At 44.5% G+C, this 12574-nt stretch overlaps 1 protein-coding gene across 1 annotated transcript in view; it reads left to right on the forward strand.

Annotated features, from left to right (window-relative positions):
- Window positions 1–12574, forward strand: part of LOC310995071 (netrin receptor UNC5D-like) — a gene marked incomplete at both ends in the record, with an annotated part of 187141 nt that overhangs the window by 103787 nt on the left and 70780 nt on the right. The window contains one exon of the mRNA XM_083984000.1: window positions 9861–10067. Coding sequence (XP_083840126.1) covers window positions 9861–10067 — 207 coding nt within the window. The remainder of the gene's footprint in view (window positions 1–9860; window positions 10068–12574) is intronic.

Here is a 12574-nt window from a genome sequence, read left to right on the forward strand (position 1 = left end):
CTTTATTTCCCATCAATTCAACATTTTTGCAAGTATAATAAGTGAATAAAAAGCAGAGAAGAGCAGGAAGGGTTACAGTCTTCCCCTTAGCTTCCTCTGCATCTGCCCCCAACAACCTTCACCAGGAGAACAGCTCTGTTCGTTTGCCTGAGAGACAAAACCCAGGACCGGAAAGTGTAAAAAGTTTAAGGCAACTCAGACGAGCGTATCGACATAGCGAGCTCCTCAGATCCTCTCTTTTCTCCCAGATGTGTCAAAGTGTCAAATGTGCTAGCAGGCATCTTATACAAAATGTTGTAGCATTACTATTAATACACCTAAAATGTAAAATAACCAAAAAACCTTTCAGAAGACGGAGCAAAAAGAATCAGGCATCAACTCTGTCTCTTTTGTTCGCGCTTTGCACTTTGATAATCTGGTTTCATTTCCATTTCACTAATGTTAAAGCAGCACAAGTCTGATGCCATACGCCCACACACACACACACACACACACACACACAATATCCCTGCTCTTAGATACACAGGATAAATCTTGATGGGAAGTGCTGTGCCTCCTCCTCCTCCTCCTCTCCACCATCCAGGTGTCTTTAAACAAGGCTCCTAACCCCCCACTGCCTCGGTGAAGCTGCTGTCCAACAGATAAGAGCTTGGTTGTACTGAGCATGCACGTGTGTGTGCATGTTTGTGTAACTTTGAGTGTGAAGCGGGGCATTGCTGATAAAGTGAAACGAAGTAGACTTTTTTTCTTTCTTTTTGACATTTTTCCTGCTTCGTTTAAGCAAAAATTCATTGAATCAACACAGGAAATGAAGCCCCCACCCCCATCACCCCCCACCCTCACCCTCAGACAATGTGGCCGCCTGAGTGTGAAATAGTTCATCAGAGCAAAGAGTCAACATTTGTCTGGTCTTGTTTTGATTGGACAACACTTGTGGACATGTGTGTGTAACTGCCTTTGCCTGCCAGTGCTTCAGTTGTGCCGCACACATTATACAAGTGTGTGTATGTGTGTGTGTGTTGTGTCCTGAGATGACAGATGAGAGGTTTGCATCAATATTTGAACAAAGCGCTCTGGCATCTCTTTCTGTCGAGGCCGTGCTGTTTTTAAGAGGCAGTAGAAAATGTCTCGCTTGTGTGTGTGTGTGAGACTCTCGTTACAAAGAAATTACAAGTTAAAGTAGATTTGGAGCTCCGGGCTCCTCCGCAGTCAAACTCAAGTCTCTGTCTCTCCGAGAGACTCGCCTCAGGACAGGGAGGAGGAGGAAGAACCAGGAAGGAGGCAGAGATGTGATAACGGTATCAAACCTGGCTGTTTCCCGGTTACCACCACTCCGGATTCAATCCAAGATTTTGGAATATCGTAGCTGCTCTGAGGTCAGATTTCTTCCTTCCTGGGCACTTCATCACCTGTTGGAGCTGCAGGCTGCTGTGTTTTGATGTGGTTCAGTCACGGGTAGTATAAGCCGCGTTTCCACTACGTGGTACCAGCTCTACTCGGCTCGACTCGACTCGGCTCTGTTACCAGGAACTGTTCTAGAGTGCGTTTCCATTACCGCCTTTAGAGTAGCCAGTCGTCATAGCGATGGCGCTTAACAAAATGAAATAAAACTAAGCAGGATTTCTGCCACATGTTTAAAAAAGCTCTGTGGAGTAATTGTGTTGTCGTAACATCGTATATGTTATGTAACGTTATCCACAGCTCCGTATTGATTTTTCGCCGGCTTCATTGTAAACACATGGCCAGGCGGAGGGGTAGCAAAACAGCGGAAAGGCGACCAGACTTGCATAGTTTGTTCATTTTAAAACATTTATTATTGAAATGTGGTGATATCTGATGACCTGCGGCCACTGGTGATGACTCTCTGGCCAATCAGCGGTCTGCAATGTTTACACCTCACATTTTAGTACTGTACCACTTCACCCGTTTTGGAACCACGGCCGAGCAGGTACTAAAAAAATAGGACCGGGTACCAGATTCCAGGTACTTTTACGTAATGGAAACGCAAAAAGGCTGAGTCGAGTCGAGGCGAGCTGGTACCATGTACAGTAGTGGAAACGTGGCTATAGTGTCTGAAAAACACTGAACACAGTCAGGCTTTCACGTGTCGCCACATTTGCTGTTGTGTAACTTGAGAGATCAAGAAATCCCACCCAGGCCTGTCTGTCCTCCCCCTGTGGCGAACTTGTCATTCAGAAATCTCTGCAGATGGAGAGAGGAGCTGCATATGTGTGGCTATCTATGAGTGAGAGAGTGAGTTAGTGTGTGTGTGTGTGGGTTGCGGTCCACCAGTGGGCCAGCGTCGGCCGTGGAGCCAAAAACAAGTAACTTCACCATGTTAATGAACATTTCCAGAAAATGTGGAACTTGGTTTTTTTTAATTCATTTTTATTTTTTGTTGTCTTCCATGCACTTGGATGATCTGAGCAGATGCTCCCCCAGCGCCTCGCACTATCTTCAACACCCACCTATCATCTGCTTCAGCAGTCTCCCTCCACCCCCACCTCCTCTGCTGTAGCTTCACCTCTTATCCTCCATCTCAACCGTCCATCTGCTGCGTGGATCTGCGTCAGCGCCGTCTATGGAGGAGACGCCACCTCACACACACACACACACACACACACCGGGCGTATATCATTAATACAGCACTGACCGATGCCAGGCTGTATTTATTCATATATTTACACAGGCGCGTTAGCCTCCGAGTCGCTGTTGTTTACACAAAGGCAGTGACACAAAGCGGCGAGAAAAAAACCCCCTATAAAACTGAAAACTAGCCTGCACCTCGCTCCTCAAACCTGTTACTGAAATGTCAATGTGGAGAAGTAATTAACAAATAATCATGTCACTGACTTTTAATTAAAAAATGATGAATTAATTAGTATATTTGTTTGTTAATTCATGGCTGAGCAGCTGCTTCTGTTTTAAAAATAGCAAATGTCTCGTGTATGAAAGCAGTTGGAAAACTTCTTCTTCCTTTTATTCTTCTTGTTCTTCTGTCCAGTCTTTTTTCAGATGTTTATCTTCCATATAAAATAAAAATCCACGACGTCTTTTAGTCGGTTATATTTAAAAACTGGAGTTCTGCTCAATATTAAAGGATGGCCCAGTTTCTTATTATGGGAGAATAATTCTGAAAATGAGATATGCAGTAAAAATGTTTTAGGCTTGGAGCCACTGATTATTGGGTAACACATTAAGGCAATGTTGCATTTTATTAAAGCCATATTTTCTCCTCCTCTCTCTGTTTCTTTGCTCCTTTTCTTTCGTGCAAACAGACACAAAGCGCTGCCTCCTCTCTGTTTCCTGGTGACTTGCATGCAGCAGCTCCAGTTGAGAGGGTCGGTCGGTGCCTCACACCTGTTGGAGGTTTAAAATCAGAAATAAAAATTGGTTGTGTGCCTTTGTGACAGTGGCTGTTTTGAATTCAGCCCAGTTCAGTGGACGCCATTCATGGGGAGCACTCGGATATGGCAACACAAAAGGGACACAAATGAGTAAACTTGTATTAAACAACCAGCAAAGCGTAGAGCGGCGGTGGAGGTGGAGGTGCTGCTGCTGCTGCTGCTGCTGTGTTGACCCAGCTTTATTCATCTCCATTATAAGTTGTGTTGCTTTTCAGTGTGTCAATAGCAATGATCAGACCTGTTTACTCACGTCAGGCTTTAGTGCACAACTATGTCAACAGCAGGTACAGTATCTAGCAGCACAGACATGAGCAGATACAGGAAGTAATGTCTAATTCTCTGCACCACATTTTCAGCCTTGAACATGATTAAAAACACAGAAACAAAGGCGACACATCCTAAAATCTTCCTAAAAATCTGCAGCGGCTGATTCTAATCCTGCAGAGACTTGACAACCCTGTTAGACAGGCGACACAAGCTGCAGTTGTTTCACAAGCAATGACCCATATTAACCCGGTACTAATTGTTTTGTGCAAATTGTCAAAAGGCCATCAGATTTGAACTTGTGTTCAACAGCCCATGTCAAACAAAGTGTGTGTATAATATGTGTGTGTGTGTGTGTGTTAAAGAGGTATTGTAATGACTTCCTGTAAAGTGCAGCAGAGGCAAGAGGTCCAGGTTCAGAAGGCAACAGCTGCTTGAACAAAGTAGGATCCTCGTGCAATCAATTCTGCATCTCAGGAAGTGGAGGTGTTGCCATATGGGAGCCATTCACAGAGTTTGTGTGTGTCTGTGTGTGTGTGTGTGCAGGATGTGGGATGCGTCACATGCAGGCTTGTCATTTGAGGCTTGTGTTGAGACATCAGGTGGTGGGTTGAGCGGAGTGGAGCTGCACCAAGGGCACTTGTTGTTTTTTTTTATATTGGACGAGCGGAATCAGCAGATGGATGAAAACTTTATGGAGCTCACAGCGAAAAGAGAGAATAAGAGTTAAATATTAATAGCAACCTCGGCTCACTTTGAAGGATAGCACCTGAGAAACTCTCACGCTGTATCTTCACCAGTGACTCGGCACTGCTCTGTTGTCCTGTGAGATCCACCGGCATCTTTCCTTTGATCCGAGCAGGACTGGGCATCAGGGGGCGGAGCCAAACTCTGTAAACAATCAAACTTTAGACGCTGAAAATGGAACCGTCAAACAACTGAGAGAGTTAGCTAAGTTAGCCGGTAGCTAAAGGAGCTGTATTGATTTAGAGAAAGACTGAGGAGAAACTGAAAAAGATTCAGGGCTTCTGGGAAAAGTATCTGGAGCAGGATAAGATAAGCTGCTGATCGTCATGGGCAAACTCACCCTGGCATGGGATTTACTTTTCAGGTGAATCAATCTGGGGCTGGATTCAACAATATGTTCTTAAGAAAGATCTTAGGAAATGTCCTAGGAAAGTTCTTGAGTGCAATTCTCTTAAAATACGTCACTGCATTGCATTACATGTGCCAACAAACAACATATATAGCTACTGTTTATAGTTTGCGTCATAACCATCAGTCACTCACTAACCATGGAGAAGGACAAAAAGAGATGCAGAAACTTTTCAATGCAGGAGCTTGAGGTTATGGTGGATGAAATTAATGTACGAAGAAAATTAATAATATGGGAATAACAGCGGAAAATAAGACAAGAGGGAGGGCCAAAGTGGCTGAAGCTGTGTCAGCGGTGGGAGAGACCCTGAGGGACGGCCCAGTGGGCAGACTTCAAGTCAGAGGTAAAGAAGAAGGGAGCTTAACAGGCTCTTTGTGTAATTAATGACAAATTATATTTACTTAAAAAGTAAAGAACAAATTTGAGAACTTTGATTTCAAGAATAAAGTTCTTATGAAAAAAATGTTTTTTCTTAAGAAGGTTTTGTGAATCTGGCCCCAGATTTCTTTATTAAAAGGTGCTTTATGTTTAAATAGCTATATAGTTCTACTATAATTCAACCACTGCTGAATAAAGCAGTTGGATTGTGGGGGTCAGAGTCAGTCTGCTAACAGCAGGTAACGACAGCACACCTGGACTTGCAGTGTCTTGCACAACTTCCAGTCAAGACTTTCAAAATAAAACGAGAGTGCATTCAGATTGTTAAACATTGAGAGACTGAGTGATGGATGATCTTTTGTTGCCCTCTCAGCGCCCGCTCCTGCATCCCAGCCTGAGTTGTTAGAAGACACTTGGCCTTGATCTGCAGTGTGAGCTGTCAGGTGGGCAGACATGCAGGCTGATGTACAAACCGCTCTGGCTGCTTGTAAACAGAACAAAAGGCAGCAGGAGGAGAACACACTGCTGTCACACTGGGTCTGGCTGTTTGTTTAGGTGGGAGGGAGGGGGGAGGCGGTTCGAGGACCTGCAGTAGCTTCTGACCTTGATCCTACAATCTGTGAGTCGAGAAAGTCGTCCTCTCTCGGATCAGCCGGAGTTTGGAGGTGGCGGCGAGGCGACGGGGCGGCGTTGTCTCTGCCAGGATGTGGTTTTTTTGCCAACGTGGAGGTAGAATCTGGCAAACAGCGCCGGCCCTTTAGTCTCTGCAAATCACTGCGAGCGTGCTGGAGCAGCAGTCACGGTTGCTCTGTGTGTGAAGTAGCCCGTGCTCGCACCCAAAGGCATCACTAAATTAGTCCAGTCAGCTGGGGGCTCTTTCCCCCTCATTTCTTTTAGATTCCCACTAAAAGCTATGAATACATTGAACTGACATAAGAGACTGCACTTACCCATCGCTTTTAAATTTGAATGTGAATAGATGGAGCATTCGCTGCACTTGAGGAAATTAAAACGTCTGACTTTCCTTACAGCTGAGGCTGTGTCCACACACACACACACATAGGGTTGCAAAATTATGGGAATTTTCAAAGTTGGAAAATTTCCATGGGAATTAATGGGAATATATGGGAATAAACTGGAATATATGGGGAATAACGGGAATATATGGGAGTTAACGGGAATATATGGGAATTAATAGGAACATATGGGAATAAACTGGAATATATGGGGAATAACAGGAATATATGGGAATTAACGGGAATATTAAATGGGAATAAATCCGGAATTTACAAAATTGAAAGTTGGCCCTTATTTTGCATGGATGTCTGCTTACCGTATTACAAAACAAATTATTTACATTTATGTTTGGATATGATACAGTTTGTTTAAACTATCCCCAATTTCCAGTTAATTCCCATTATTTCCATAAACTCCCATAATTCCCATGGAAAGTTTCCAATTTGGAATATTTCCAAAATTTCCCATCTTAACTTCCCATGGAAAGTTTCTGGTAATTTACCGGAAATTTACTGGAAATCTTCCGCCCCTTTGCAACCCTAAACACACATACACGCACATACAGGGTGTGTTTCCAGGACAAAAGTTAGTTTGTGTGTGAGACAGACAGGGAAGCAGAGAGAGGAGAGGGAGAGAGAGTGTCTGATAGAGCCATCACTCAGGCCTCTGGCATTGATATCTTGTTTGGCTCTCAGACTGGGCTAGATGTTCCTGCACCCCCCTTATGTGTTATTGCCGGGCCGCAGCGCCGGTTGTAGATCAGTGTGAAAACTGTGAAGCGCCGGGCGCAGCGGGTTCCTGACTGACGGCTGCTCAGCAAATTGAGCAGAGATTATAACCAGGTCCTGCATCATGTGCACGTCGTCCGAGGGAAACATGCAGATGAAGCAATAACAGCCGTTGTTGCACATGCTGGCCTTGCTCCGAGATGTAAATGCGTGTAGGATGCTGGAATGGCAAACAGAATACCAGCAACCCCCCACTGCCACCGCCGTTGACACCATCGCCCCCCCCACGGCGCTACGATCTGCAGCCACTTCGTCTGAGCTACATCTCACATGATAACAGCAGGAGTTATCTCATTGCCATGTGTGTGCCGACCACAAGGTGCAGAGCCGGAGGGAATCGGTGTGTGTGTGTGTGTGTGTATGTATGTGTGTTGGGGTGTGGGGGCTTATAGTCGCTGCACTTTGTGATCTATATTCAGCAATTTCAGGGGCAAAGTCGACGCGATGCAGCTCCCACAGACGGTTAAGTGCTTGTGTTTCCCCCTTGAGTCGCATGTCCCACCACCAGCCTGAGGTTAAATCACACCAGAGTTCCCTTTCCAGTGTCTCTCCTAATCTGTCTGCTGCAATCCTATCCACCTGCTAAATAAAGCATGGAAAGTGAAGAGACATCTAACTCTGAGCTAAAGCCTGTGACGCTTTTACTACCTTCCTCCTCCTGCTGCTGCTGCTGCTGCTGCTGCTGTTGATACTCGAGGTATTAGTTGCAGCGTCATTAAATAGTCGCTAATATAATACCTGACCTATAAACAAATGAGTCATTACATGGAAGGCTGTGGCTTTGTTCGACAGCAGCTGTGTGTTTGTGTATTCATGTTCCCATCTATCATTGTCTGGATGCACACTCACGTCTCATGTTTTTGCATCTATCCAGACACAAACATGCCATGTCAATGCTCCGCGTGCAAAACAAATTGGAGCACTCTGTACAAGAAAAGCTTGCCTGGGGCTAGTCATTTTGAAATTAAAAGCATGTCTCTTTGTTCAGCAGCCTCAGTTCCAGGAACGAGGAAGAGAATGCGAATGCGTCGCACGGAGGGGAGAAGAGACGAAACACCGAGCAAGTGCTGTGATTTTCACAGCCAGAGAATCACAGAGTCTTTTATCTATTCGCCTCAATCAGGAGACATCCGGCAGGAATGGTAGGAGGATTAGATTAGCTGGAGAGAGGGAGAGAGAGAAAGAGGAGAGTGGGTTCTCTAATCCTGATGGGGTTTTCAGGTACAGCCATCGCTGTGGAGAAAGCGTGCAGTGTGCAGTGGGGAGTTGAGATGGGGAAGGGGCGGGGTGCAGGACAGTTTGCCTCACTAAACCCTTCACACTTGCATGAAAGAGGTTCCAGCAAACCAGGGGATTAGTCAGAGTGTAATTACACTTGCGGGGGCTCCAGAAGTAGCAAAACGTCCGGAATACACCCCGGACTGTCAGAGGAGGACAGGGAGTAATACCTGATAAATGCTGCTGTCTGTGATTCTGCAGCTTGAATCATTTTCTCTGTTGATCAACACTTACGTATGTGTCTTTTTCTTGTTAATGTCCAGTGAAGTGTTTATTCCTCTAATTTATACTGCTTTTATTCAGGGAGACAGAACCTGTCAACATGTTGGACAAAACTGTCATTAGGAGTGCAATGATCAATCGACGTAGTTGACAAAATTCAATAACAAAGTTAGTCAGCAAGGAATTCAGTAGTCGATAATTAGTTAGTAGTGTCATTGCCCGTGTTTCTCACACTGTGGAACTGAACTAAACGTAGCTCCTTCCAATCTTTGCTCGGGGTTGTGCAATAGCGTGTGTGTGTGTGCGTGCATGGGAGGCTGTTTAGATATAGCATCTTTTGACGTGACGCCGTAGCACCGTATGTGGAAGGACGTTGCCTCCAAGATGTATAATAGAAGTGAAAAACACATTAGGACCACGACTTGTATCATCAGAACAGACATGTCTGTGATTTTAAGCCTCCTTTCATATTTAAAAGAGGGGGGACAGAAACTGACAGTATTCCCAGTTGTTTAAATAATAGCCATTGAGTAATTCTACACTTCATAATCCAATTAGTCGATTAATCATTTCAGTAATCGATGGATTAATCGACTATCAAAATAGTTGTTAGTTGCAGCCCTAACCATCATACAGTGTTGTTTCCCCACTGCTCGTCTTAAAGTATGTACCGTTATTACTATGCGAGGAACTTGGACATAAACAGCTGCATATTTCAGCTGTCGTCCCACTGCTGCACCACTTCATAAAACCAGGATTTTTCATATTAGCGCTGAGATAACTCAACGTCTCCCAATTCCTAAAGGACCTGAACACCACCTCATCCTTTTGTAGCAAACAAAAGCACTTATGACATAAATAATTTCTGAAGAAACATGAAATGTATTATTATTGTAAATATATTTTGCAGGTCTTGCAGCCTAGCTTCCTGCAAAAATCCCCTGTAGCGCTGTGTTACATCTGTGAATATTTAAAATATTTAAACACTGAAGCAAATGTGGAGAAGTTCTACAAATGGTCATGACAGAGGATGGACTGTGGGGGCGGGCCGGTGCTCTGTTGTTGTTGTTGTTGTTGTTGTATTATTTCTCACACAGAGATCCGGAAACCATTTGTTTGAGGGAGACGTCTCTGGAAGGAGTAATGGCTACCGGTCGGGTGTGTTTGCAGGGAGGTGTGGGGGGAGTGAGTGATGGTGGTGGAGGAAGCTGGGCCGAGACAGAGAGAGAGAGGGAGGGAGCTGGTTTTGTTGTTTTGAAGACAACGCTGCCAAGTAGATATCTTGTTTCTCTGTGGTGTTTCTATGTAGAGTCTCTCTCTTTAATTCTTTAACCCTGTGTGATTTCCCAGGTGCCCGAGGTGAAGCCCTGCAGCATGGCCAGTCCGGGACGCTGCCCCACTTCCTGGAGGAGCCCGTCGACGCCTACATCGTCAAGAGCAACCCCATCAAGCTCCGGTGTCAGGCTCGGCCCGCTCTCCAGATCTTCTTCAAGTGCAACGGGGAGTGGGTCCACCAGAGCCAGCACATGTCCCAGGAGCACACCGACATGGGGACAGGTACGGGAAAACACACATCGTCTATACAAACATACACACTCTGCAACTTAAACATGAATCCCCCTCCTGTTGAAGTGAATCTCCTGTCACTTTAAGTTATGAGCGTAGCGTTCATATCTGTGTTAGCAAGAGGCGAAGTCTCCAGAATGAACTTTCCAAATGGGGCTTTATGACAAAGCCCAGGGCTGTGTCCAACCCTGCAAATATATTTTTGCCTCACTTCTTGAGCGCATACTGTGTGTCACATTTGATCTAAACTGAAATGACAACTGTTAGACCATGAAAGGCACCAACTTGTTCAATTTTAGGATTTGACTTTGAACTCTAAGAGAGTGTCTTTTTTTTCCCCTGATGCAACTTGCAGAAACGCCGTTGTTGTTGTTTAACTTCAATATGAATCCATTCAAACCACTGACATTTTTCCTTTCCTTTGTCTAAAGCTCCCGCTTTTTTATTGCATCATCCCACAATGGAGTTTTAATATCTCAATAGTTCACAGCAAATTGAATAGCAGCAGTACAAAGACTTTTCTCCCTCCATAATTATGACACTGTAATTAAAAAGACTAGGTCAAAACCTGGTAAATGTGTGGACCGTGTCATACGGGCCTGTCTGCTGGCTTCACCTGTTTGACTCCTCTCTGTGCTCACACATGCAGTGTTTTCATTCATTCAGCTGAGTCCCAGTTAAAGCTGCTCTCATTTACATGTTAGTATGAAACAGTGACTGGAACGTGGCTCATTAAGGCTCTATGATAATCAGTGTCAATGTCATTTTTTGAAAAGTCATCACACATGAGTTAAAAACAAAGACTGGGCTGTGATTTCAAACATATGTTTTTTGGGGTATTTTGGCCCAGGACAGTGTAGAGAGACACCATATAGCAAAGATCCCCTTGGACAAGATTAAACCTGATTATTGGTTGTTTCTGGGGACAGATGTGCTCTCACCACTTGACCGCCCGACTATTACCTATTTCAAACATATTTACTTGTACGTTGGAAAGATATGTGCAAAAAAGTCAGATTTGTCACAAATTGCTTTTTGGGGGGAAAAAACAGAACAAAAGTTTTCTAAAAACCCATGAAATCTAGTGACAACAGTTGGCTACACTGCTTGTTCTTGTTAAATCATTTTGAAAGACAACCAATCAGATAGGAACCCCACTACACAGCTGGCAAACCAATCAATGGTGGAAATATACCACTCACTTAACTCTATCACTCAGTCAGTCACAGATATTTACCTTTATAGGACCCGCTGGTTTATTGTGGGGCCCTCTTATTGAAAACCTTGTATCTATACGTATAACCTGCAGCCAGCACTAACCAAGTGACCTGCCCTGACCCAGCAGAGGTCAAACACCTGTGACTCCCAGTCATTCAGAATTGAAGAAGCCGATAGGATGAGAGGTAAAAAGCCCTCAAGTGTCGACAGCCCAGTCCTTGATTCAGACCTTTTCTTGGGTAACCATGACCTGGATGGGTGAGAGTCTAAACTCAGTGGCCTCAGGTCTGCACTTAACGTCTGATGACCGCCATCTTTTTTTTTTTTTTTTTGAATTATAACTTGCTGAAATGTGTCAGGATGAAGAGCTTCCTCAGTATCATCTCACTCCTGATGCTTCTACTTAACAGCACAGCCCCACCCCCCTCCCCCAGCTCCCCTCCCCGTCAATATCTCCCTCCAAGAGTTAACAATGGAGCGCTAACATTTTACTGTCTCCGCTCTGGAGTCATAGCTCTGCTCCCATCTGGCTCTTATCACCATTCGTATCAGTCTCCGCTGGGACCGATGAGAGGAAGCAGAGGCACAGACAGGGTGAGAGAATAAAAAGCAGAGCACCTTTAAAAACCCCACCTGTGCTGGACTCTCATAAAGCAGCAGGCTGACCCGTGTCAGGACGTGTCCTCCTGACTCCAGGCCGATGGAGGATGAGACAAGATAGGACAATTTTATTGGTCTCCGTTGTAACCATGCCCCTCACTAATAATATATAGAAATAGATACAAGAGCAGATTGAGAAAGACTGAAGCCTGCAACATCAGGACACATTACCGGTAGTCACATTAGTTGTTTATCCTCTTGCAAGAAAGAAGAATTTGCATGAACGTACTTCAACAATTTCATATTTGAGTCATCGTGGAAGTTCTGTGTGTGCTATTCTGAGGCCTGTTTCCTGTCTGTCAACACTTCACACTGTTGCTATACCACCAGATCTCAAAGCGGAGATGACAGTGTTTCAGACAGACAAGCAAAGTTTAGATTTAATGAAGGCAGAAGAAAAGAAACAGTCGTGCTGTTTATTCAGCATCTGGTTCGACGCAGCTTCCATGAACTCGTGGCTTCATCTTCCTGGCAATACTATCTGCATCATCCCATATTAGAAACACGTCTTTTAACCTTTAAATATTTTGTTAGATTTAAAGGAGCTGTGACAAATATTTATCTAATCGATAACAGGATTATATAGATTTCCTCTCAGCTGTTCGTTTTAGTTTTCCAGC

The sequence above is a fragment of the Trachurus trachurus genome (assembly GCF_905171665.1).
Source record: "Trachurus trachurus genome assembly, chromosome: 12".
In the NCBI taxonomy this organism is placed as follows: Eukaryota; Metazoa; Chordata; class Actinopteri; order Carangiformes; family Carangidae; genus Trachurus; species Trachurus trachurus.